General features: G+C 47.5%; 1 protein-coding gene across 2 annotated transcripts in view; it reads left to right on the top strand.

The window, feature by feature from the left end:
* BCAR3 (BCAR3 adaptor protein, NSP family member) overlaps positions 1–26,841 on the top strand; it is a 117,000-nt gene that overhangs the window by 53,502 nt on the left and 36,657 nt on the right. Inside the window, exon 1 of one of the 2 annotated variants that reach the window (XM_060025838.1) lies at positions 10,995–11,078. The exons of the other annotated variant lie outside the window; for it this stretch is intronic. Within the exon in view, the coding sequence (XP_059881821.1) occupies positions 10,995–11,078 (84 nt within the window). Of the gene's footprint in view, positions 1–10,994; positions 11,079–26,841 lie in introns of those variants that run through there. 2 annotated transcript variants of the gene reach the window in all.

Below are 26,841 nucleotides of genomic sequence, written 5' to 3'. Positions count from 1 at the left end.
GTTCCAGCTCTCTCCAGATGGCATCTAATTGTTCCTTGAATGACCTCAGTGTCCAGGCTGTAAGAACCTGGTCTGAGAGGCTATTTCACATATTTATTAGCTCGTGGATGAGAACTTACTACATAAAGCCCCCATTCACACTCTCAAAAGAGCTTTTTGTACAGAAGAAATGATAAAGCTGATGGACTGTTTCCTGTGGCCACCAGTCTCCAACTGGATCCTTATTTTTCAGAGGCCCAGGTGGGTGCTTTTTGAAAGGAGCTGTGTGGTCCAGTTGTGTCCATCGTGGTCCAGTCTCCTCCTCTCTGTCTTCCCATGGTCTTTACTGGCAGGAGCCTAAGCAGAACAGTGCCGTATCCTCTTCTCTCCCAGTTTGCAGAGCATTCTACGGTTGCTCACTCAGAGCAGGTGGTGGAAGTTGGGAATTACTGTGTCTTGGTAGCCTCTTCCCGTTTGGGAACCCGGGTAGGTCACAGTTTAAAAGAGTAAAGTGCTTCTAAGTGATGAAGTGGGAACCAGCCCTAATCCAGCCACAGGGACGGCAAGGTGGGTTCACCAGTGAGGGCAGCAACCCCCATGTGGCAATTCACGTCTCATGCTTCTGTGGTTCTTAACTGTCTAGGGGGTGGTCCCCTATCTTTTTGCAAATATGATGAATAAGAAACCTGTCTCTACAACTATGCACACACGCTTACTGTGCATCTTCTAAGGTGTTTGTGGATCGAGATTGAGAATCCCTGTGCTATCTTCAAATGTTCTGGCATTGTACTGGGCATTGGAGTGAAGATGATGACTGAGGCCTGGGTCCTGAGGCCACCAGACAAGGACACATCATTTTAATTAGTGCTTCAGTAGCTGGATGCTGGAAGACAGGTTTGGGGCTGAGGCTCCTCACTGGGATGAATAGAACAAGAGCAATGGGTGAAGGATGCCCCACAGGGCCACACAGGCTGAGAACCAGGGATCCGTGGCTCCTTCCAGGCCGTGCCCACCTAAGGACTACATAGGGAACAAATTTGGGAAGATGTAAATATAATTTGGAAGTGATGCAAATTTCCTTTCTTTTGATCTAGGAGTCATGAGAGTTGCCCTCCCAGGTAATCCATCGTACCTGGTAAAGTTCTCCTTTGTAAGGGAATGTCTGAGCCTTTGCCTCTGAATCAGGTCCTCTGGCTTTCTGCAAAACAGAATAGCCTTTGGAAATGTTCTCCAGGAACATAAGATGCTGCTGTTGCCTGTATAAGCAGGATTGAGAGAGCCATTTATTAGTAGTTTCCTGTAACCTAGGCGGGATGCTGGTTGTGGGAGCAAAACTTACACCTATACTCAGTGGCACAGAACGTTCTAACTCTGTGAATCCCTCTCCCTTTTCCTACAGGCAAATTCATGTCTGCTTTATCCTTGAGAACTCAAGACAACCCAGTTCTATAATGGAGTGTCCTTGGAGTAGGCTATGAAACACTATTAATATCCACCCATCCCTGCAACATGAGTGTATCACCCTGTTGTTAATGGGCATGTATCATACGTGTTTTCGTGTAGCATCAGTTTATATTGGCTCCTTTTTAGCATTTCCAGATTTAGGGATTGTGTCTTATACAGGTGAACTCTAGCAGAGCCCAACACAGTGTGTTATATTTCACTCTCAAGCGTTTACCTAATCTCACAATGATAAGGTGAACCTGTAAACTCTCAAACTGATGATGTGAGCTAGGAAATTTATCACTGGGAAGGGCAGGGGCGGAGTGGCCTGGGTCGCTGACTGTTCTCAGGAAGGAAAACACGTCTGGACTCTCAGCCCTTGCATCTGCTTCTCTCAGCATGTTGACTGCATTCTCTCAGATCAACTTCTCCATGTAGTTGGGGGCACATGGCTGTTGGCTATTCTAAGCTTATAATCTTAAAGCTTATGGTCCAAAGGGAAAAGGGGACCTCTACCTCTGCTCTGGTTTGAAAAATCCCAAGGAAGGACTCTGATTGGTCTAACTTAGGTCACATGGCCACTCCTGGACCATTAGGTGTTCAGTATTCTGATTGGATTTCACAACCATTACAAGCATGAATACACATGCCCTGGGGTAAAGGTTTTAAATGTAATAACCACTATCTGCTATTTACATCATTTTTCTCCCTGAACTTTTAGGATGAGAATCTATTAGGCTATGTTTCTAATTGTCTCTGTCTACTCAGCATACATATATAAAATGCTGGCGCATGTTGGCATATGCATGCTAGGTTTTACAGAGATATTTTTGTTTTGATATTTTCAAGTCATATACTCACCTTTCTCTAGCTTATCTCCCTCCTGGTTTATTTGTATGCTGGATATCCATTGCCTCCCAGTTTAATTGGGAGGCAGATCCCCAGATTCCCCTACTGTTACAGAGAAATTATAGGTGGGAGGTGAGGAGGTGGTGCAGAGGGGCTGTGAATTCCCCTTGATTTCTAGTTTGACTTTGGAAAACTTCCTGCATCTGTTGTCACAAGTGGCCTAACCCTGAGGCAGGTGTGTTGATCCTCAAGAACGATCCAGATGAGTTCTTGCTGCCTCCCTGGTAACTCTCCCTTCCTTCCCCCGTCTTCCCATTCCTCTGGGTGTACATGTAAGGCCAGGGATTGTACTGTCCTTTGAGCCACTGACAGAAGGAACCTATTACCCGCATGAATGCTGACTGCCTGGATGTCACTTCTGAGGTGGCATTGGGCTTAGCAGTTGACTGCCTTAGGAAGGGAAGAAAGGAGCTGGTAATCAGTACAGTCCTTCCCGTGCAGCTCACCCTCTGATTCGGCCTTTTCCTGTAGAGAAATGGGCCCAGCTGACATCTTCATATACGACAAAGACGGTCTGTCCCTTGGCCCTTCATTTATCAGCTGTGTGATGGGGCTTTGCTGCCTCCTGGCTTTTCTCAGATTCTGGCCTCAGTATCCATCTGTACATGTCCTGCCCTTTCCCATCAGTAATGTTGAGAACTTCTGACCAGGGATATTTCAGAGACCAGCTGTCTATGTTGCCAAAAATATCTGTCACTCGGTCGGAGGGAGAGGGTTTTTGCGGCAGCTATAATTCTGCCTGCAGGATTTGCACAAGATAAGGTACTCTAGGCCACCAGGTGGTATCCATGCTTCCATGGTCACATGCGATAGAGCCAGCCACTCTGATTCACAGTCGTTTTAATTATTAACTCTAAGAACTGTTTTGATCTCATATGTGAAATAGAGATAATAATACGTGTCTCCTAGCACGAGTATTAAATAGACACTCTGGTAAAAGTCCTCCGTATAAATGCTGGCTCTTGGGGGTCTTGCACATGGGGTGGTGAAGGCTCCTTTGAGGAGCCCGGCTGAGAGCTGGAACGATGTCTGTGACTGCTGCAGTCTAATGGGAGGGACCGCATCCCTGGAGTCTGTGGTTGGGGAGGGGATGCTGAGGGTCTCACTAAGCGTTTACTAAGCATTGCATGCAGACAGGCTCTTCCGCCAGCTGGGGGAAAGGGTTCTCCTCCTCTCGCAGGTGTTTAAAGCTACTCCAACAGCAGGAAGGGACGTGGCACTGCTTGCCTCAAAGCTCTCTATCTCCTCCTCTTACCAGCCCCAGCCCTGCCAAGACCTGACTGTGTCCAAGGTGACTAAGGGAAGGGGGGCTATCTGTCTTTGCCCATGTCTGTGATGACCAGGGTATCCTCTGCCCTTCCCTCTCCACTAGAAAAAAGATCAAGTTAAGACCCTCAGTAGCTACATCTTTAGGAGCTACTGAAAGTCTTTCTGGATCAGTGGGGATTGTTATGTCACATGACTCTTGGGTAAAAGCCACGGACCCCTCACCTCAATGAACAGTACTCATACAGCAGCTGATATACAATTTCCAGTGGTTCATGGAAGCCCCATCCCACCAGAGGTTAAGAATTCCTGGCCTAGGCTGACTGGTTCTCATAGCTCTTTGGGCAGGATGCATAATTACCTGGTATGTCTCTCAGATGACACCCATTATCAGTTTATGACCATGAAAAAATGATATTTTCCCACTGAAGTATTGTATTCAGGTGGCTGGAATTTGCTTGAAAACAGAGAAGAAGGGATTCATTAAGATCATTTTCTCTTTCACTTGGCCACAGCTTTCAAGGCTGGAATGAGTCGAGGTAGTCCTGGCTCCACCTCTTACCTGGTGCCTACCCTGCCCTCTGTCCGAGGGTTCCTGCCTTCTCAGGCACCCCTCACAGTTTGCTTCATCCACTCAGAACTTTGGTACCCTTTCTGGGTGGGAGGTGGGTGTGTGGTGGCCTTGGAAGAGTGCACTGTAACTCTGGCGATCCCTGCCATTAGGGGCTGGAGAGCAGGAGGCGCAGGCAGAAAGCAGAATCAGAGATGACACAGAGTAGCTGGGCGAGGCAGGCACGTCCAAGGGCTATCCCAGGCACAGTCCTAATTGTATAAATGGTTGGCATCAGAGTACCTAGTAATGTGGACTGGTGAAGTATGAAGGAGTTAGGCACATGAGAGGTGGCCCTTCTGGGGACTCTAGACGTAAGTGGAAGATCCAGTCCCAGGGCAGGAACCTGGAGAGCCAGGCAGGGAGTAGGGGGAAAGGTTGGAGGAGCATCAGGCAGGGCATCCAGGTGGGACATAGGCTGAAGCCCAGCTCTGCAGTCAGTTGATGTGGGGACAATGGGAAAGGAGGGGCCACGGGATCCCTAGTCAGACTAGCTGGGACAGTGGTGGGACATGGAGAGCTTGGTAGTTGCAGGTGGACCCAGGAGTCCCCTTGGGTGATGGCCGAGTGGGCAGATGCTCTGGACGCACATGCTGCCTGTTAACTCCCCAAAGGACAGAGAGTCTGCAGTAGAAAATCATCTTAGGTATCTGAGCAAGTGTGATTCAAACCGATTTTAATACACAGTCTTAAAATCTGAAGGCTAGAAAATATTTTAAGGCTAAAGAAACCTCTTAAACTCCTCCTCATTGTTCCCTGGCTTTCAAGGCTCAGGAGTCACCTCAGTACCAGTTGGGGTCGGTCAGCGGCTCAGGGTGGTGCTGTCCACACTCTCCTTGCAGGACGTGGGTCCCATAGCCTGCCCTTTGGGTGAGATTTAGGGTGCAGCTGGGCATGTGCCCTGTAGGAGGTATGGACCGGAGAAACAGGTTTTGTGGTCCCTTCCTTTGGAGGGGAAGGGAGGCTCACGTTTGCTGAGTGCCTAGACTCTGTGTTGCCAGGCTCTTTATGTGTTATCTCTGTTGATCCTCACAAAAAACCAGTAAGTTGGAGGAGGAAACTGGGGCCCAGAGAAGTTAAGAAATTTCCCAAGGTCACCCAGCTTGCTAGTGTTACAATGAAGACTTGAACCCACCCTGGCTCTCCCTCTACCCTGCCACCTCCCAGCAGCACTTGAAACGTGCAGATATGTGTCTCACAGCTCAGTTTTGGCAGATGTCATTTTGCAGAAGTGCTTGTGAGAGGGGCGAGCCCGTGGCAGCCGAGATGGGAGCCCACGCTGGATCTGGTTGGTGAGCCTTTGCACATTCTGGCTTCGCGGATGCCCCTCAGGCCATCTCTGCGGTGCTCTGCATGGGAGGGGCCTCTGAGGGGCTTTTGCTGTCACTATTAGTTGCTGGAAGGGGAAAGAGAGAAGCGTGCAGCAAAGAAAGCCTAGGCGCTACAATGACAGGAGAACAAATGAGTGCTCTGGGTGTGTCGCCTGCACAGCGGGTGTAGAATGGAAGGAAGCTTGGGAGGTGGGTGGCGGATCATCTTGGATGAGCTAGACTCCCACGGGTGTAAGGCTGGGCTTCAGGAGACAAGGAATCCCCTGAAATTATATGTAAAACTTTGCAATATGTGCCTTTTGTTCTGAGAGGAGGGTCCGTGGCCTCAGACTCTCAAAGAAGGCTGAGGCCGCCAGAAAGTCTGAGTCTGCTGTTGGAGAGGCTGGAATGACGCCCTGTGCATGTTCTTTTAATTTGGCCGTAATGCTAAAAATAGAAAATTGAGCTTGCATAATATAGGATTTCTGGGGTGATATCAGGCAATAGGTGGCGGTGGTGGTGGAGGGATGTGTGGGACGGGACTGTACGCGGCAGCGCGAGAAAGCAGTCAGGGCTGGATGCTCACCTGATTTTGCTTCATGTTATCAGTTATACAATTTTAATAGCCGGTTAGAGAAACAAATTTGTGGAGGGGATGGAAGGCTCGGTAGGGAGCAATCTGTTTGTGAATACTGTCCTTGGTCTCTCTTTATGTGCTAAGCAGATCAATACCGCTTCCGGAGAGAGACCACTTAACAGCCATACTCTTTCATCCCCTTGAGGAATCTGGGGGAACCGTCAGAGCGAGAGGAGGGGCGTACAGCAAAGGCTCGTAAATGCACCCTCTGTGTTCGCCAGGGACACACAACCCGGCCCTAAGAGCTCAGCCGGCACTTCCTGCCCTCCTCTCGCCTTGTCCAGTTTGCATTCCCTTTTGGAGCAGGAAATCAATTGCGTTTGCATATAGGAAAATGTGTTGAATGGTCTTTGGCGGCTTGTGAAGCTGCTGAGTCTCGCGTGAGGAGGAGGTGACCTGTTTCCTGACGGCATCCTCCTCCCTCAGCGGTTTCCCAGCCCTTCTCCTCGAGCCCTGTGGCTTTTATGGGAGGGCAGGTGCTCGGATGCCTGACCTCCTCCCCTAACACCTCACCTCCTGGTTACTGTGATCAGAATCACGCAGGGAAGCAGGGCTGCTGATCAACGTGCCCCTTTGCAGCCCAGGGCCCTCCAGGCGGGACACTCTTCAGGGAGCAGGGCCTGCGGAAGGCGGCCTCGGATCCTTAGGATTGGGCCAGCCTGGGTTAATCTTCCTGCTTCTAGGGCACCAGGAGGAATGTCTTACTCCCTAACTCCTTAAAGCTGTCTTTGTTCACTGAGAGCCAGATCACTGGGGTTTAGTGGAGGCAAAAAGCCAGGAAGGATGGATCTTTCTAGGGAGGTGAGGAGTCCCGGCAGTTGCCCCAAAGGTGGAGCTGCTTTGACCACGTAGACTTGTGCTGATCTCTTGACTCATGTTCCGAGTGTGTCCCCTGTGGGCAGAGACCAGCTGGGCCTCGTGGCCTTGGATCAGTGCCCTCTGATCAAAGCCTGCCGCCCACCTCGGGCAGTGTCGCTGTCTGCAGGGCTGCTTGACAGTGACCGAGAGCACCTTGGTGTTGTTTAAGGCTTGATGCCTTGATTCCGGGCTGGCCCTGGGAAGGGGAGTGGAGGTGTGGGCAGCTTTATTTTCTCGGTTTCCCTGAAACAGGGAAAAGCAGGTACCTGGTAGGCACATCTTCCTCCTCAGAGACCTCGTCCCCACCCCATGCCGTGTTGGAGAGAGGGTCTACCTCACGGGGAGGCTGAGCTTCTAGTGCGGACTGTGGCACTTTGGGAAAGGGACTCGGTGCGCCTCTCAGCCCCTCCCAGCCCAAGGGCTGCTGCTGACAAGAAGCACTTGTCTGTGGAGTATGACTGGCAGGCACCCCCTGTTTCCATGGTTACTAAATAGGGCAGGTTAATATTAAGGCTGCCCAAGGCAAAAATGGCATTGATGGCAGTGCTTGTGCAGGGACCTTCCTCTGGTCTGCTTTAACCCCATTCCCAGACAGGGTGGGCAACATTTGACGGGAGGTCACGAGGATTTTCTTCAAGGGTTCACCTGGCTGCGCAGCCTTGGCTTTTCTCACAGGTGTATTTCTTGGTTCAGAGGAGTGAGCCTCCCAGGAGGCCAGAGGGGGCGCTGGAGAGCACAGCGCTTTCCCAGAGCTCTGTGCTGCTTGCTCCGGGCCACCCCGCCTCCATCAGTCCCTGGGGTTGCATTAGAGATGCTGACCCCTGTCCCCAGAAGAGCATGGTGTTTAGAAAGCCCTGAATACAAACTTTGACTGGTCCTAGATCACATGTACCAAATCATCAGACAATGGCCACCTACCCCAGGTCACAACTCTTTTTCATGGGGCTGTGTCAGTAACCGGTTTAATTATATGACATTAAAAAATCTCATATTTGGTGATCAGATACCAGGTTCTGGCAAAAGCACAGGCTGGAGTTCCTGGTCCTTTGTCTGTCCTCTGCTGCATGACACGCCATTCTGGTCCTCTGTTTCTTTGTAACTAGAATAGAATCATCATTGTGGGGAGAATGGGGGGGAGTTGATCGGTGTGGATGGGAGACATCAAAAAACATAAGTCAGTGAAGGGCACTTTACGAATTCATGCAACTATCATCTTTAGTGGCAATAACAACATGTTATTTTAGTCTCTCTCCTTGGCCATTTCAGGGGAAAATTGATTAAAACCTTTGAGTGCTGCTTTAGAAATTATTTTTTGAGTGGAACAAAAAAATAAAAAGTGCTTAGGAAACAGTTACCTAATAAGATTAGCTCACTGTTTAATGCTGACAGAACCAATTCTTCGTGCATTATGGAGACATTTTTTAGAGTCAACAGGGAAAGCCTCAGGTGACAAGAGCTGTGATTCTGCAGTGACCTGTCTTTTGCTTTGCTTTTACCTGGCCCTGGAGCACTTGACTACGTAATTCTATGTAATTTACATGTCTGAGTTATTTTAAGTATATTTTCTTTCAAGAATGCACTTCATTCAGTCTTTCTGTGGGTAGGGTATCAGAATTCAGAGGCTTTGGCGGACTAATCTCACTGAATTTCTGTGCAGGATTTAAGGAGCTGCTTCCCTCCCTTTTTCTGAGCTGGGGATGCTAGCCTCTTGGGGAGTTTCTTCTTATTTACTTATTTATTGGCTGCGTTGGGTCTTCGCTGCTGTGCAGGGGCTTTTCTCTCCAGTTGCGGCGGTTGGGGGCTACTCTTTGTTGTCGTGCGCGGGCTTCTCATTGCGGTGGCTTCTCTTGTCGCGGAGCACAGGCTCTAGGCACGTGGGCTTCAGTAGTTGTGGCACGCGGGCTCAGTAGTTGTAGCTCTCAGGCTCTAAAGCACAGGCTCAGTAGTTGTGGCGCAGGGGCTTAGCTGCTCCATAGCGTGTGAGATCTTCCTGGACCAGGGCTCGAACCCGTGTCCCCTGCATTGGCAGGCGGATTCTTAACCACTGTGCCACCAGGGAAGTCCCGGGAGTTTCTTATTCTGACAGAGCTTGTCACTTCCTGTCAAAGGGGAACAACAGGTGCAAACTGGGCCCCTTACCTGGTGGCTATTGGCCTGATTGATGAGTCATCCCCATAAAACTCCTGGGGCCGTGGGCCCTGGCTGCTCACGTGGACTTACTCTTTGAACCCCATCTAATGGAAATGAGGGCAAACAGAGAAAATGCTTCCTCATGGACCTTGGGGGGCAGTCTTGACCCACCAACTGGACCATCTCCAAGGGCCCCTCCAGCTCAAAAACCCCGTGAATTCTACCACCCGTGGTGCTTGCTTCCAAGGTCTCAGGTAGACTTCCCAGGACCCAGGGCTGCACATCTGGGCCCCAGAATCATGGGGGGTGGGGAGCCAGTTGAGGAAGCAGAAAGGAAGTCAGCCTCCCTGGTTGTTCCTGTGACGACAGGCCCTTTGTAGCTCCATCCCCACGTTAGAGGTGTTTATTAGGCTGAGCCTCTGCCCCTTGAGGTGAGTGTGAGATCTACCGCTCTCCAGAGCCTTCATTTAAGCACAGAAGCCACACACTAGGCATTGAACAAACAGTTCTCTATTTTTACAGGCTGACTTGACCTAGTCCAAAGGCCGAGGCCTCCTGAGGATTTGACACTAATCCTGTTGGATATTTCTCATACCTCCCTCATGCCTCATCTGGTGTTGTTCCTTTCTGGACTGAATAGGTTCTGTTTCTTCCTCATTACAAGTTTCTGCCTGTGTGAAGTTTTAGAAAGCTTCAGGACACATTCCATTTTTGAGTGGCCGAAGCCGCAGAAAGTTAATATTTGGAACGGTAGGAGAGGAAGCGCTACAGGCAGAAACCTGGGTTTGATTAAAAATTAAAAAAAAAAAACACACAGAATTGTTGAGAATCCACCCTGGCTGGAATGAAAGAAGAAAAGCAATTCCTTTTCCCTAAGGTGTCGGGAGGCTCTTGGTAGGGGTAAAGGTCTCTTAGCGCTGGAGGATCGCTTGGTGGCGCTTGGTGGCGTTGGACGTGAGGTTCGCGCGCTGGATCTGGGTTAGGCGGGATGGGCAATTACAGTGAAGCGTCTAAAGTGAAGGAGGAGAGTGGGACAAACAGTTGGGTCAAAAGAGGGTACGTAGCCTGTCCCCCATCCTCCCAACAGGCTGCACAGCCAGGTGTGGACAGCCGCCCGCTCAGGGTGTTAGCTGACAGACTTGCTAATTAAACACCTAAGGGCAACAGTGCTTTGCCAATAGTGATGGCTATGCCAACGTTATCAGCTGCAAACTGGCTGCCAGGAGCATCCTAATTAAAAATAAACAGTTCTGGGGGTGGCTGAGAGAGTGGGATGGGGATCCTGCCCAGGTTTCTCGGGACTTCTAGGATTGCTCCTAGGGGAAAGTCACACCCAGTTCGCCTTTGGGTCCTTTTCTCAAAGGAGCCTCTGTCTCATCACAAGGTGGTGTGATGTGTGCTTCTTGAACTCCTAGGTGCTGGGGTGACAAGCAAACAGACAGAGCCTCTAGGAGCAGATTGCCTGGTGACTTCAGCCCTGGGGAGGAAAGGTTGCCTGGGGGGATGATGATTTCTGCTGGGTCTCTAAATTGAGGGGACAGCTAAAGCCCAAAGCCTCTTCTAAAAGAGGTTAGAATTTCAACAGAAAGTGAGTCTGGTCACATGAGGGTTTCTGGCACTGTGTGCATGGCAGGCTGGACACCCGCCTGCCAGAATTGAGCGAGTGGATCGTATTGGCTTCAGCGGAGAGGGAAAGTCCCAGCCCGGCCCGGGAGAAGGAGCCTCTCACTCCCCTGCGGCCCGCGGGCTGGAGCAGCACAGCTGCTGCAGCGGGACTGGAGCTCTCACGCCTCAAGCCCCCTCTCCTTTAACCCTAAAGAAAGTGTGTGGTCCAGGAACTGAAGACTGAAAGATGCCTAAGGAATGCAATGCTTTCCACGCCCTCTCGGCTGCTCTGTGCTGCTTCTATCACCGCAAGTCTTTCCTTGGAGTAAAGGTAGGTGTGAGATAAGGTACATCTAAAATTCTTTGGGGGGGCCTTGAAAGCACTAGAAAAGTTTGCAGCCGCTGGCTGTAAAAACAGACGTGCTGACTTTGACGTATGGATCTTCATGAGCCCCTAGTGGTATGTCTCCTCTGGAAGCAGAATCGGGACACACAGAAGGGAGCTCCTTGTCTGTGCTTTAGGATGAAGCTCTGTTTTTAAGAGACTTTCAGTTTCCTTGGGCTGAAATTTTATACCAAGGTAGCTCAATACTATTTTTCTTTTCTCTCTCTCCCTCTCTCTCCCTCTCTCTTTCTCTCCCTCTCTCTCTCTCTCTCTCCCCCCTTGTTTGTAATGAAGGCTGAGCCCCTCTCTCCACTTACCCTGCTGTTCCATTATGTCAGTAACGTATATAAGTACAGAACCCACCAAATATCTCCTTTCAAATTGCAGTCACGTTCCAAAACGTTTCCGTATTCAGAACTGTCTTTTTTCTTTTTTAATTTAAAGAATGCTCCCATTCTTAACCTTTGTTACAAGACATCAATACCAAAGGTAATATGTCAATACACTATTTATTTTGATGAAAATATTCAAAGAACCTCATTTGACTAAATCAAGACGAAGCCTCTGTTCTGTGGCCCACCTGTGACAACAACTAAGAATTCCATTTAGTATACGCTGTCACTGATCTGGGGGCTTGTCTGCCTTGGAAAAATCCTGTCGGCCCCAGCATGACTAAGGACCTCATTTATTCATGGGAAATAGGAATCAGAAAGCTCTCAAGGAATTCTTCCCACCCTGACAGCAGAGCTCCCTCTCCTAAGGGACTGACTTATTTGGTGCCATTGAAAAAGCTACAACAGGAAAATTTCATAGGAGACCCTGTTACAGGGAGAAAGAGCCCTTTGTAGAAAAATAGACAGTGAATATGAAGAGGAGAGGCTTCTTCTAATTTTACTGCCCTTTTGGAGCGTTCAGAATAGCTTTCTAACCATTCCGCCAAGTTCATTTTTGTCTCTTTGTCAAGGAATTTGGAGGAGAGTGAGTAATCGTAGGTTAAGAGTGTTTCCTCCCTGATTTAAGAGCCCCTTTCTAACCTGGAGCCCAGTGGGGTGACGTGAGGAGCATGTGGTTTCTGGCCTAAATATGGATCGTTCTAGAGTGGGGCAGATGAAGTCATGCCATTAACAGTATTTTAAAGCTGTCGGAGATAGACGGGGAGGTCCCGAAGGGAATCATGCCCTGCAGGGACTGGCAGTAGATGTACACTCTAATAGAAGTCCTCGCATAAGCCAACTTCTGCTAATTCAGAAGAGTGCAACTCACCATTTGGTATCTGAGGAAACAGCCCATAAATATCTGGGTCTGAGTGATGAGATCTGTTTTGAGACCACTGCACCTCTGCAGTTATTTTCTCCAGGGCCTGCACAGAAAGGCCACAGTAACACATGGGGTTGGTCTGAACTAACCATCCTTCGGCCTCCCCACCACGGCCACTCTTGGTGGTTGACCATCGGTGGAAACACCCTCCTTCCCACCTGGGCTTCCTATCCCACCCTAGTATGTTGCATCTTCATAGCACAGAGAGAGGACCTGACCTGCTCACTCACCAGAACCTGAAGCCTTCCAACCCAGCTCAGGCTTTCCCTCTGACTCTTGGACTATGTTTCCCTGTCTTGTTTTGCTTAGTTACCTGGGAAAGAAAACGTACCTGTGCTCAAATCCCTCATCCTGCCAGTGTTGCCCCAGTGGTAACGCTGCATCACTTTATTGACTCCCACTTTAATTAGGGGTTTCAGGTCTTGCTGCCCATAATTAGTTTCTGTTGCAATTAGAGTTTCAAAATTAAATTGGGATTGATTGCCTGATAGCAAAGCGGAAATAGAGCTCCAATTCTTGACCATGATGCTACTTCCCTTGGCAGGAATTTCTCATACCAAAAATAACACTGTGGTAGCCATGGTAACTTTCCATTTGGTCTAATCCATATCATCTCTGGAGAAAGTACAATGTTATTAATAGTGTTTGTTGTATGGGAAGAAAACTAAAAATATAAAAACTCCTTCATTACATAGGGGACCAATCACACAGGCGCTTTCAGGGAATAAGATCTCATTTGCAGAGATTCTGCAGAATTTAGTATGTGTTTAAGGGCCTTGTGTGGACTTGAATACAAAGGCCCTGGAAAAGAATTAATTGGGAGGCTAAGAATGGAGAGGAGGTCAAGGATATGCAGTCATTGCTGGTCCTCACGAGTTGAGGCCATGTCAAGGGTCACGATTTTAACATCCCAGAAGCGTTCACACAAGGCACTCATTTCACAAAAGACCTCTGGATCTCGAGTAAGAAAAGGAAAGGACATTTTGCTTACAGCCAATGGAAAAGAGTCTGTCATGAAGATATTCCAGATCCACGACGTTAGTGGGGATGTTTGAAAATCCCTGAATGGCAAATGTCGTAGCCTTTCCGTGTGTAAGAACTTTGTTAGGTGGGGGGGGGGGGGGGGGGGTGATTTAATGACTGAGGCAGGTTCCTGCCTTTGAAGGACTTCCCACAAGACCATTAGTCCATAGTGTCATTTCGTTACATTTGCAAAAGGCTTTCCAATGTCTGAGGTTCCTTCACAAGTTGTCTCCCTGGGGTCTCAAGACAAGCTGAAATCAGGCAGGACAGTAGTTTACTCCTTCTCCACAGAGGAGAAGCCGAGGCTTAGAGAAGCTCCCTGCTCCGGAATCATTTAGTGGGGAACCAGGAGTAGAAATCAAATTTTGTGGCCTCAAGCCAAGTGTCCTTTCTCCGATACCATAGTAAGACCAGTGAACATTGACAAGATGATTCTGTCCCTACTAATACTTCAGTTAACAGTTCAGTTGGGAAAGCATAGTGCGAACCTCAGCTTTCAGGAAAGACTTCAGGGAGGACGCAGCACTGGTTTTCATAGACTAGGTCGCCTTCCTGCAGCAGTGGCAGGGCCACCTTCCGGTTCCTAGAGAACTGCAGAAGGAATTTAGGAGAAGCACAATAGATCCCATTTCTGGAACTGGCCATGGGGACAAACGCCCACTTCTCTGGCCCCTCGAGTCCCTGATTCTCCTTGTGTGTGGGCAGGGGCAGCGGAGCTGAAACTTGCTGCCTCATCAGTGGCTACTCCTGATGAAGGTGGGTGTGATTGTGTCAGGAAACTTCAGGGGAACCAAAGAGACTGGAGTTACCTTGCAAGTGCAGAATAGCCACCTTTCTGAAAGAGCACCAACAAGGAGGTTGGAGTAGGGAGTTGGTGGATAAATGAATCAGTAAGTCTTGGCTAACCAGTCACTAAGTGCAGCGGCACTGGTCTTGTCAACGAGAAGTCGTTGTTAGAAGGCAGTGGGTTTTAAGCATTTACATTCTCGTACAGAGGTGTGACTGTCTTTGCAGCCACAAAGTGCCCTATGGTGGGAAGAGCTTACATCGTGCGGTTGCTATCGTTGTGTTTTGTTTTGCTTTAAATCATTTCCCTTGCCCCTGGAAAAAGTATTTGGAGCCTCTCTAATGCACATTATAGCCTGAGGTGTCTCATCTGCCCATGCGTGGAGGGTTGGGCCCTCAGAACTCGATTTCATTGGAAACTACCTTTCTGTGTTGGAGTGTCATGCAATAGAGTGAAAGTCCTGCTCATTTTCCCTGTGGCCCATCCCTTGGTCTGTCTGCTGTTGTGACAGGTTGGTTACTGGTGATACACCCTGGTGTTGACAGTGGCTTAAGTTGCCTTTGTCATGGGGCTGATGCATCGCCAGCACAAGCTGCGCAAGGTGGAAAAAGCCACAGGGGAAATGTCTTTCGAAGTGACTCAGCCCCTCCTTGTGGCAGTTAGTAGTTGCTCACTTATTTCTCCTGCTCTCCAAAAAAAAAAAAAAAAAAGGCCTAGCACAGCTTTTTAAAAGAAACCTAAATGCATTCCATTGGCATCTGGGGGCCACGGGGATCTGGTTTCAGCATCGGGGAAGGACGTGCCTGACAGGGGCTGGATCCCAGTGCCCCCTTCACCACAGACCCCGGAGCTTGGATCCTGGCTGAGACCTTGTTTTTGTTGGAGAGTCGTGGGTGGGAAGCAGAAATGAGACTGGGATCCTGGGAAAATTCTGTTAGCGGGTCAGCACCTCCAGGACCGCAGAGAGATGGAGCTGTGCCAAACACTGGAAAGGATGCTGGTGAGTCATTGGGGTGCGTGCACCACAACGGTCGTCGCGCACCCACGTGTGAGAGGGCAGCAGTACACGGAGGACCCTGACCTCTGTCGCTGGGTTTAAAGATGCCTTCAGAGACAGAGCTGAGGCCTTTTACCTGATGCACATTTTGGACGTCCCCAGGGCAGCAGAGGAGACTCAGGCTGTCCTGGTGGGGGAGAGGAGGAGAGGAGTGCCTCCTGGGGTTGGACATCACTGCAGCATCTCTGTCCTCATCTGGATTTTCAGTGCATGTCCATAGCCCCGGGAGCTACTATTGGAATCTGGCTCTGGCCACGAGAATGTCATGGCCTATTTTCCTATCTTATGAAAGAGCTATGATCAGTCTTTTAGTGTGTATGGAGAACTCTCCCCAGTGTCCACTCTAATACGTGTGTGCTTTTACAAAAGCAGGTATACAGAGAGAACCAACAAGCTAGAATCCTAGATTCTTTAATTCTAGTAAGATGGGATTTGAGGGACCAGCGAGCCAGTCTCCCGCTCAGAATTCATCTACTCATTCCCCGCCCCCACCCCCATGCCCAGCATGTGTATCAAAGGCCTGTGGGTGCTGGGGAGACAGAGTGAAAGTTTTTGTCCTAAAGGAGCAATTCCGTATCCGGCTGGGGAGATGGGCACGCAGGCAGCTCTCTCCAAGGTACCACGGAGAGGTACCACGTGGTGGTGCAAAGGCAGGGAGAATACACAGCACAGTGCGAGGTGCTGGGCAGAGGTATTAACCCATTTCTGGGTCAGGGAACTTCCCCGAGCAGGTAACACTGGGCAACTCCTAAAGGAGCCGTAGGTTGAAGAGGCCCTGGGGAGAAAAAGGGCATCACACATGGGACTTCAGGCTGAAGTTGAGCAGCAGAAGGAGATGAGATCCGAGAGGTGGTCGGTGCACAGACGGCACAGGGCAGCGGGGAGCCAGCACGCAGTTCGGATGGGAGTGGGGGAGGGTTTGGGGTCGGCCCCTTGTGTGCAGGATGCGTTTGAGGAGCGTCCCCAGCGTCTCCCCTAACTCATGCCAACGTCCTTGAAGCCTCCCGTCCTCTCTGCTTGTCCCTGCTCAGCTCACTCGTATTCTCCTCTCTCCATCTTCTCTTTAAGCCTGTTTTTAACACTCATAATAAGATCCTGTTTCTTACTCCACAGCAACAGTTCAGACCATCAGGCCCGATACTTTTTTATTTATTTGTTATTATTTTTTTGTTTGAGGTACGCAGGCCTCTCACTGCTGTGGCCTCTCCCGTTGCGGAGCACAGGCTCCAGACGCGCAGGCTCAGCGGCCATGGCTCACGGGCCCAGCCGCTCCGTGGCATGTGGGATCTTCCCGGATCCGGGCATAAATCCGCGTCCCTTGCATCGGCAGGCGGACCCTCAACCACTGCGCCACCAGGGAAGCCCCAGGCCCAATACTTTTCCATCCGCACCCCTGCCCCCACGAGCTACAGCTCTACCTGTGTCCATATCCATGACCCTCTCTTCCTTCCTGCAGCCTCTGAGGATGAAATGTCCCTCTCCCTGACCAAGCCCAGCCCTGCCACCTGTGCCCGTGACCACCCTCCTCCCCAAAGACTCCTCAGGCACCTTCAGGTTGTCCCTCTCTACCAGCACTTTCCTCTTAGCTTAGACATGCTTCAGTCTTCCCCATTCTAAAAATAATCATCATATCCATGTCTTCCTTCCTGGTCCCTGACTTCCTCCATCCCCAAAGCTGGTTAACACAGACTCTGCTTCCTCACTTCCCATTGGCCACTCAGTCCCCTTGACCTGATCAGCGACCTGTCCTCGCAAAGTCCTGTGGCTGCCATCCAATTCTGATGCTATTAGAACTCTCTGCTGCACTTGGCACTGTTGGCCATCCTTTCCTGGAAGTCTCCTCTCAACCTCTAGGACACTGAACTCTACTTGTTTCTCTTAGATCCTGCCCAACCCATCCTGCTGTGTTGTTATAGACTGAATGTTTGTGTCCCCCCAAAATTCATGTTGAAATCCTAACCTCGAATGCGTTGATGTTAACAGGTAGGCCCTTTAGGAGGTGATTAGGTCATGAGGGTGGAGCCCTGGTGAATGGAATTAGTGCCCTTATAAAGGGGATCCCAGAGAGCTCTCTTATCCCTTCCACCATGTGAGGACATGGCAAGAACATGGCCATCTATAAACTAGAGAGCAAGCTCTCAATAGACACTGAATCTGCCGGTGCCTTGATCTTAGACTTCCCAGCCTCCAGAAACTGTGAGAAATAAATGTTTGTTGTTTAAGCCACCCAGTCTATCGTATTTTTCTTATAGTAGCTTAAATGGACTAAGACACCTGTCTTCAGCTTCTCTTTCTAGCCTGCCTCTTAAAAAAGCCAGTGTCTTCTAGCCCTCTTCTCATATTCCCTCTATAACCCATCCCTTACGTGGCATTTGAGACAGCATACGCCCTCTACACTGAGGATTCTCAAGCCCTTCTCTATAGCACCTTGATCCCATGGCCTCGTGAGCCACTCCATCTGGATGGCCCACAGGTACCTCAGGCTCTACATCTTCTTCCATAAACTTGCTCCCCGCTCATGCTTCTGTACTGGAAGTTGATGGCTCAGTCATCTTCCAGGAGCTCCCATGTCTTTTCCCCCTATTCATCTTCCATGTCTAATCAGTTATGTCTTCATGATTTTACTCCTAAACTGTTCTCTCATCCACCCTTTCCTCCTGTCTCTCCCACCAGTACTGTACTACTTCAGGCCTCATTATCTATTACTGCTTAAAATTCTGCAGTAACTTCCTAACTGGTCATCTGGCCCTAAATCTTCATAGGAGGTCATTTTATTACCCTTCTTTTTGACATTTCTAGAGATGGGAGGTGTACTGTACCCTAAAGGCAATACAGTCCCACTTTTGAAAACTCTAAATTGCTAGAAAGTTCCTCCTAGTATTGAGTCAAAATCTGTACCTTGCAATGTCCACCTTATTCTTAAGTTAAATGAGTATAATAACCCTTCAGATACATGTTTTTCCCTTCCATAATATGACCATGTCTATTTGAGGCCAAATTAGTTGGTATGAGTAGACACCATAGGAATAAGACAGGAGGGAGTTGAACCAAGAATATCTGACCTGCCATCTTGGGACGAGAACATCCCAAACCTTCATATATGTCAACACAGCCCTCATGTTCCCCAGGTCTTTCCCGTAAACATGTCTGGTTCTTCATATACTTTGGGAGACTTGGATTCTAGTTTTCAGGCAATCCTTTACTGCATAGGTCTGAGCAAGTCACGAAAATTCAGGGCCTTGGTCATGTTTTCTCTTGTGAGATATAAATATTCTTGCTACTTATTTAATTCCAGGGACATCATATGATTCATGAGATCTGAGTTGTGTTGTATTAGGTATCTTGTCCCTCTACGTCCAGCTGCTGCTTTCCTGATCCTGTCCGTGACATCTAACGTGGTGTTTGTGTGTTTTTAAAAAAAAACTTGTTTAGATGAATTATGTGGGTGTCAAGAACTTTGAACTCCTCTGGGAGAAATATATGCCTTTAAAGTGGCATGTGTGTGAGGTGTATATTGGAAGCAGTGAAGTCGATGCTTGGCCAGAACCCATTTTGTGATGAGTCATTTCGTTTTACTGAAAACCTACTCCGTACTTAGCTCTGATCTATAATGCACTTTCTGAGACAGTTGTTAGTCACGTACTGTTTTGCAAAGAGAGGATTTGGAAAGTCATTTATTCCACCCGCACACTGAAGGGCTTTCTGAAGCTTTGGATTTTCCTCCACGTGTTTGGCATATCTCGTTTTTCCTTCCAATTACATCTCCTAGTGTCTTTCAATCACAATGCATTTTGTTTATTCAGTAATGCCTCATGCATTTGAGGTGAATTTAAGGAAAGGATAGAATTGGGGTTTTGGGTGGTTTTTTGTTTTTGAAAAGGATAGTATTTAAATTAAGTTGATTTTTATTTTCTGATATTCTGAAGAGGAAATAGGGAATCCATTTTGGTGAGCAGCTGTGTTCCACATCACTCATAATTTGAATTAAATGTTGAATTAACAAGCTTGAATTACCAATGGTAAAGATTTCTGGTTTGGCTCTCTTTGTGTTCTGAAATTTGGTCAGCTGGTCTTCAAACCCTTATCCTGGGTCTGCCTTAGCCAGGGCAGTCTCTGTTTTTTCATTCGCCGTAGATGTTAACAAAACACTACTCTTACTGAATGGAATCTCACTGCCAGATGGAGCGATTAATATTTCACTTGCGTTGTCTTATTTAGCTTGTGTGTGTGTGAGAGAGACGTGTTATCGGAAGTCACTTGAGGACACAGTTAAAGGGAGCAAAGCAGTTTAGAGGAGGTTTTCATCGGTCGAACTGGTACTTGGCTTTTATTTGAAGCCCTTCATTTCACTGACCCAATAAAGGATTAAGTGCAACCAGCGACCTTCAGCCTTCATCGTAAGTGTGGCACATCCAACTTCTCACTGGGAAGAATCAGAATACAGGGCTGCCTCATGGGGGTGATTTAGATGTCTGCTTCAGGAAGTCACCACCTACATTTGATCTGGAGGGGAGGGTACCCGCCATAGCTTTCAGCAGGGCAGGATGTTAACAAATGGCTTGTTGAAAATCTTATCGTGTTTCAGTTTATCTATTACCAGAGAAAGGTGAGACCCCCTTGGAGTTGAGCACTGAGTGAGCCCCTGGGTAATGCTTTGTCAAAAGGGTAAGAAACATGATGGACAAACCCACTGGGGCCAGGGGAGGGAGGGGGAGGGGAGGAGAGCTTATGGTGTAATGAGTGCATTCAGCAAGTTCTTTCACATGTGAGTAACCTTTGTGAAGGAAAAACGCTATTCTTGGTGTTGGCTGTGCTACATTCTGTCACACTTAGAATTCTTCCTGCAGTTTTCAGACCGAAATCGGTCTCCTTCAGTGAAAAATAATTTTCAGTCCCTTGGTGTTTCATCAAAATAAAATTGAACTTCAAAAGCAATAGCTTCATGATCTAGCAGGATGGGAGGGTGTGGGGAAGATCTTGCCCAGAGAATGATTGTGGATGAAAGGCAACAGGAGTTTAACATCAAAGGGAGCCGTGGGTCCCAATCAGAATGATTCTAATGTAATTAGTTTGGAACGGAGGATTAAGTTACTGCTGCCTGCTTAGAGAGTGCGCTGCGTTAAGGCTCCAGTCTGCACAAATTAAAATTAGTTTTTTTTCATTTACACATATGGAAAGCAGAATTTTAATGCGAATTTCACAGAACCTTGATCAGCACGGAGTTCCACAGATATCCTCTTCATGTTTCTTATTCATGGTTTCTGAGCCTCTTTTAATAAGCATTTGATAAGGTTTGATAATGAATAAAATGAAATCTCTTGGACTTGGGCTCTCTGGGGGGGTTGATGGCATTTTCCTATCTGTGCTAGTGTCTGACGGCCCCTGTATCATCATTTGTCTGTGAAAAGGAAAATCACACAAAGTAAAAAAATGAAGCATCTTAATTTAACAGCAAATTGCAAATCAGTTTTTAATGGCACTGGAGTGAGAATCTGATGTAAAGTGTGATAAATTACTCAGGTTTAATTATAAAATGGTAAAATGGCATCAAAACCCATCTGTAGAATCTTTGCTGAAGATGAGATTCTTTCTAGGATTTAGAAAAGAGGAATTTATATCTTCAAGGAACTTAAACGTTAGCAGCAAATTAATTGAAGTGTTTCAGAATGCTGAAACTTATTGAAATTTTATGAAATCTCTTTGCTACTGAGTCCTTTCTCAGAAGGAGCCAAAGGCCCTCACTGACCTCAAAGAAGATAAACACTGAGAACTTCAGCAAAACAACTTGTGATTTATTACTGTTCACTCCCTTCGGATGTCTCGTCTCCTCAAAGAGGCTCTGTAGCCCATGTCAGGCCATGGAATATTTCTTACTCATGTCTGCATCTCCCCTCAGGTCTAGCCTAGGAGGCCGAGCGGCACAGCAGGCACTTGGTAAGTCCTTGAGTTTAATCAAAGGCACAGTGTTCCAGTGACTATCAAGCTCTTGATTTAAAACTGATTACCTGGGACTTCCCTGGTGGTCCAGTGGTTAAGCATCCTCCTTCCAATGCAGGGGACATAGGTTCGATCCCTGGTCGGGGAACTTAAGGACCCACACGCCGCGGGGCAACTAAGTCCGGCCACCGTAACCACTGAGCCTGCGTGCTCTGGAGCCCGCGAGCCACAGCGAAAGATCCTGCGTGCCGCAACTGAGACCGGACGCAACCAAAAATTAAAAAAAAAAAAAAAACTAACTACCTGATTGTTTCTGCAGAACTTTGGCCAACAGGGTGAAGTACTGTGTGGGTTAGGAAGCTGCCTCCAAAGACTGCGTCACTGAGCTTTAATCTCAGGATGGAAAGGAGCAGGCTCAGAGGCAAGGGGCCCAAGTGAGACCAGAGGTCCCCATTTGTCAAGAGCCCAACACCTAACAGGCAGAGAGCCTCTGGGACAGCTCAGGGCCTTTCCCCGCTGGCCCACAGAGTACCTTGTGTGAATTAGAATTAGGCACCCTTTCCTCAAGACGCTCTATTGCCACCTGCCAGGCGGCTGTGGTATACAAATTTTCAATGGCTGTTTACGAAGGGCCCCTCCTTAGATATAATGTCCCTCTGTTGTACGCATCCCAGAGCCAATGGCCAGGCCACGGTGTGGCCACCCCCCACTGCTCTGGGCCAGGCTGAAATGCCCAACTGCCCATGCCGCCATTTGCTTTTGTCTACCAAATAGGAGATATAAAATTTGAATTTGACATTTTTTCTCTTTGGACTTTTAGTTACAAATTAATTCTTTACTTAGGTAAAGACTTTGACTTTAATCACAGTTATTAGCATGAGAAACTATATTTGTCTAGCCTAGCACCCCAGTGGGAAAAGTTGGATTAGTAAATTCAAGCCTTTCTTCACTTATCTTTGGATTATAACAAAATATTTTTAGGCAAGCCATAAAGCCAGCGAGTGTCAGTCAAAGGTGGCGCAGAACCCAATATACGAATAGTTTCATTTCAAGGCCTTAGGATTGCCACAAATGCCATCCCCTTTCATTCTATTCTACCTCAGATTAAAACAGTTGAAGGTTTGTACTAGAAATTGTTGGGCCTGAAACTGGTGGAGAAGTGGATTCTTGTTTTTCAGCCTGTGGTCAGGGTTAAGAGTGGCAGAAGTAATTGGGATTTATTCATTCTGTGGCTTCGTGATCAATTTATGCAGGTTTTCAACAGTAAAAATACCACTTGGATCTCTGAAAGCCCTTGATATACTTTGGAATTTGGTCATCAACTGGTCCACTGCTTAAAATTCAGCACAAGGCAGTGTTTCAAAGGGTCTGAGTTTCTGAAATCCCCAAAGAATCTCATTTTTAGGCGGGTTTACTTGTAAGCCAACCCTAGATGCTAAGAGGCTTGGTGAGGCTTAGAATACTCCTGTAATGGGGATCAAAAGCGTGCGTTTTCCAGGGTGGAGGAGCTCCACCTCTTCAGGTGTTTACAGCATTCGTTAGGGTTCGAGATGGCACGGCTGTCACGTCATCACATGTCTCGCTGGAGTTCAGTGGATCTGAGATGAGGGTCTTTCCGGACTCTGGCGTTGCCCTGGCCACCCGGGGGCAGTTCACAGCGGACTCAGAGGGGTTTCCCATCGGCTCCTCAGAGGACATGGTCTTGGCTGAGAAATTAGACCAATTTTACATGCAGTCGGACTTACAATTTTGTTTGTGATCGTAATTTCTGGATGAGATTTATGGGAAAATATGACCTGTGGAGTTGTTTGGTGCAACCCGATGAGTGGCCTGGACTTTTGTGGACCTCTCCCTCAGTTGAGTAAAGCGGCCTAGGGCAGAAGAGAGAAGCTTTTGTCTGAGAGCCTGATAGCTTTCTGGGTGTTGTGGCCCGACACTCTGAACTAAGACAGAATAGCCCAGAAGCTTGCTCCCTCCCTTCCTCTTTTCTTGCACACATTCCCATCCTCCTTTTTTTATTTCAAGCAAGTTAATTCCCAACCTTGGTCATAGAATGAATGACTAGAAAATCATCCCAACCTTAAAAATTCAACAAAAAAACATATTGATGACTAAGCCTCCAAGGCCCTGAAGGACACATCATCTCTGTACCAGGACGTCTCAGCCCTCGGGCCAAACACACAACTTTCTTACACTCTCATGCTGCCACTCTGTCCTGTGTGCTGTGGACGTGTGGCCGGCTGGAGTAACCACGTGTGCATGTTAGTACTGAGACGCGTGCCGCCGAAGCAAAGTGCTTTCTTACGGGTGCTCAGTGACGCGTCACCCTGCACAGGTGGAACCGTTTAGTGCTGCTCAAAACCCCAGCAACTATTGACCTGGAACTGAAATAAACAGAATAAACATACCTACGCCTAAGTAGAAATTGGTAGTTCCAACTTCTAGCTTTTTTTATTCCATCAGAACTATTGATAAATTCTCAAAAACCAAATATCTCTCAAACCTTCTGATGGGTTGTATAATTCGTTTTTAAAAAAAGCTCTTTAGTGAAGTAACTTTCTATTTTTTAGCTAAGAAGCATCTTTAGAGGGTTCAAATTCTACGTTGTTCCACATGAGCACCTACCGTGTGCCAGGCACTGTGCCAGTTCCTTTTTTTTTTTAATTCCAGGGGCATCAGGTCAGGTAGTCCTGTGACGTGGGCACTATTACTCCCAGGTGCAGACAGACACAAGTTAAGAGAAGTCTAGAAAGGTGGTCAGGGTCACCTGTTCTTTTTTTTTTTCCCTTCCAGTTTTATTGAGGTATAACTGACATACAGAACTGTTAAATTTAAAGCGTACAGCATAACGATTTGACGTCCATACGTCATGAAATGATTGCAATAAGTTTAGTGAACATCAACTCCTGTAGATAGAAAATTAGAGAAATAGAAAAAATATATTGTTTTCCTTGTGATGAGAACTCTAGGATTTACTCTCTTAACACCTTTCATATGTAATGTGCAGTAGAGTTAAGTATATTGATCATGTTGTACGTTACATCCCTAGGACTTACTTATCTTATAACTGGACGTTTGTGCCTTTTGACTCCTTCATCCAATTCCCCCTCCCCCCCCCCACGTCTGGTAACCACAAATCTGATCTCTTTTTCTATGAGTTTGTTTGTTTGTGAAGTATAATTGACCTACAACACTCTGTTAATTCCTGTTATGTAACATAGTGATTTGATACTTCTCTACATTCATGATGATTACCATAAGTTTGGGTACCATCTGTCACCATACAAAGATACTACATAATTATTGACTGTATTCCCCACACTGTACATTTCACCCCCTGACTCATTTATTTTGCAGCTGGAAGTTTGTACCTCTTAATCTTCCTCACCTATTTCTCTCATCCCCCAACCCCACTCCCTTCTGGCAACCACCTGTTTGTTCTCTGTATCTGTGAGTCCGTTTCTGTTTTGTTATGTTTGTTCCTTGTTTTGTTTTTTAGATTCTACATATAAGTGAAATCATACAGTATTTGTCTTTTTTTTGTCTGACTTATCTCACTTAGCATGATACCCCCTCTAGGTCCATCCATGTTGTGTCAAATGGCAAGATTTCATTCTCTTTTATGGCTGAGTAACATTCCATTGTGTATATATGCCAGATCTTTTTTATCCATTCATCTATTGATGGGCACTAAGGTTGCTTCCGTACCTTGACTATTGTAAATAATACTGCTGTGAACATAGTGGTGCATATATTTTTTCTAATCAGTGTTTTAGTTTTCTTCAGATAAATACCCAGGAGTGGAATTGCTGGATCACATGGTAGTTCTATTTTAAATTTTTTGAGGAATCTCCATACTGTTTTCCACAGCATCTGTACTCATTTACATTTCCACCAACAGTGCATGAGGATTCCCTTTTCTTCACATCCTCACCAACACTTATTATTTGTTGTCTTTTTAATAATAGCCATTCTGACAGGTGTGAGGTGATACCTCATTGTGGTTTTGAGTTGCATTTCCCTGATGATTTGTGATGTTGAGCATCTTTTCACGTACCTGTTGGCCACCTGTAGGTCTTCTTCAGAAAAATGTTTATCTAGATCCTCTGCCCGTTTTTTAAAATCAGGTTGTTTGGTCTTTCGCTCTTGAGGTGTATGAGTTCTCTGTATATTTTGGATATTAGCGCCTTATCAGGTATACCGTTTGCAAATATCTTCTCTTCAATAGGCAGCCTCTTCATTTTGTTGATGGTTTCCATCATTGTGCAAAGCCTTGTAGTTTGATGTAGTCCCATTTGTTTATTTTTGCTTTTGTTTCCCTTGCCTGAGGAGACATATCCAAAAATATGTTACGAAGACCGATGTCTAGGAATGTACTGCCTATGTTTTCTTCTAGAAGTTTTATGGTTTCAGGTGTCCCATGTAAGTCTTTAATCCATTTGAGTTTATTTTTGTATATGGCATGAGAAAGTAGTCCGGTTTGATTCTTTTGCATATAGCTGTCCAGTTTTCCCAACACCATTTACTGATGAGGTTGTCTTTCCTCCATTGTATATTCTTGCCTCTTGGTCATAGATTAATTGCCCACACAAGGGTAGGTTCATTTCTGGGCTCTCTATTCTGTTCCATTGACCTATGACTCTGTTTTTTGTCACCTGTTCTTGACCAACCTCCAAACTCTTTCTTTTTCTCCCCACCCAGTGGCAAGGAAGCTGCCACACGGAGGGTGAAATGGCAAGCATGGTTCCAGTCAGTAGGTGTTTACTGGGTACCTGCTGCGTGCTAGCCACCAGGCTCTGGGAGCCCAAAGCAAGTAAGCCATGGCCTCTGCCCTCAAGGAGCTCATGCCTGGCAGACTGCATTGCCCCCACTGTGTGCAGTGTGTTAGTGGATTCCCTGCCCCCTTTGATAAAATCAGACTAATTCAGCATGGCCTTCAAGGCCCTGCCTGCCTCATCCAACTCCCCTCTGGCCTCTCCCCATCCCCCAGCTTGGGCTCCAGCCAGGATACACAGTGGCATCTGCAGGTGGGTCACTGTCTCTGGACCATGAGAGAAGGCATGGAGGAGGGACATAAGGGACTGTGTGTCCATGAAGCTGTGGAAGGTCCTATGACCAGGGCCCTGTGTCAGTGTGCCTCAGAAAGGGAGCTCAGGGCCAGATGGAGAAGGGCATCTCCTGCCTTTGGGTTTTATGTGTAGGATACTGTGAGCCGTTTGGAACATGTGGACCCTTTAAATAAAGTCCACAAAACTTTAATGCCCCAAATCTGCTGACTCATGGACCCCACTCATGGACCCACTGCATAATGGCAGTACCCTTGCCCATCTCCCCCATCCATCAAGCCTCTGCCACTTATTTCTGGGGACCCACAAAGTTGCCTCCCATAGGCATCCACAGCCTTCTCGTGACCTGGGCCTCCTGGCAAATTCAGACCCGGGTCCCTGTACGAGGTGTCCGTATATAGCAAGAGCGGTGCATCAGCTCACCAGGCTTCAAGGAATGTAATGTGTCCAAAGCTCAGGGATCTGGGAGGAGAGGGCGATGGGGGTCTGTGTCCCTTACGGGCCAGGTCTGAGCCCTGGGAG

Source organism: Delphinus delphis, chromosome 1 (genome assembly GCF_949987515.2).
Source record: "Delphinus delphis chromosome 1, mDelDel1.2, whole genome shotgun sequence".
In the NCBI taxonomy this organism is placed as follows: domain Eukaryota; kingdom Metazoa; phylum Chordata; class Mammalia; order Artiodactyla; family Delphinidae; genus Delphinus; species Delphinus delphis.
Note: the sequence above shows the minus strand (reverse complement) of the source record. Positions and strands in the feature narration are given on the sequence as shown.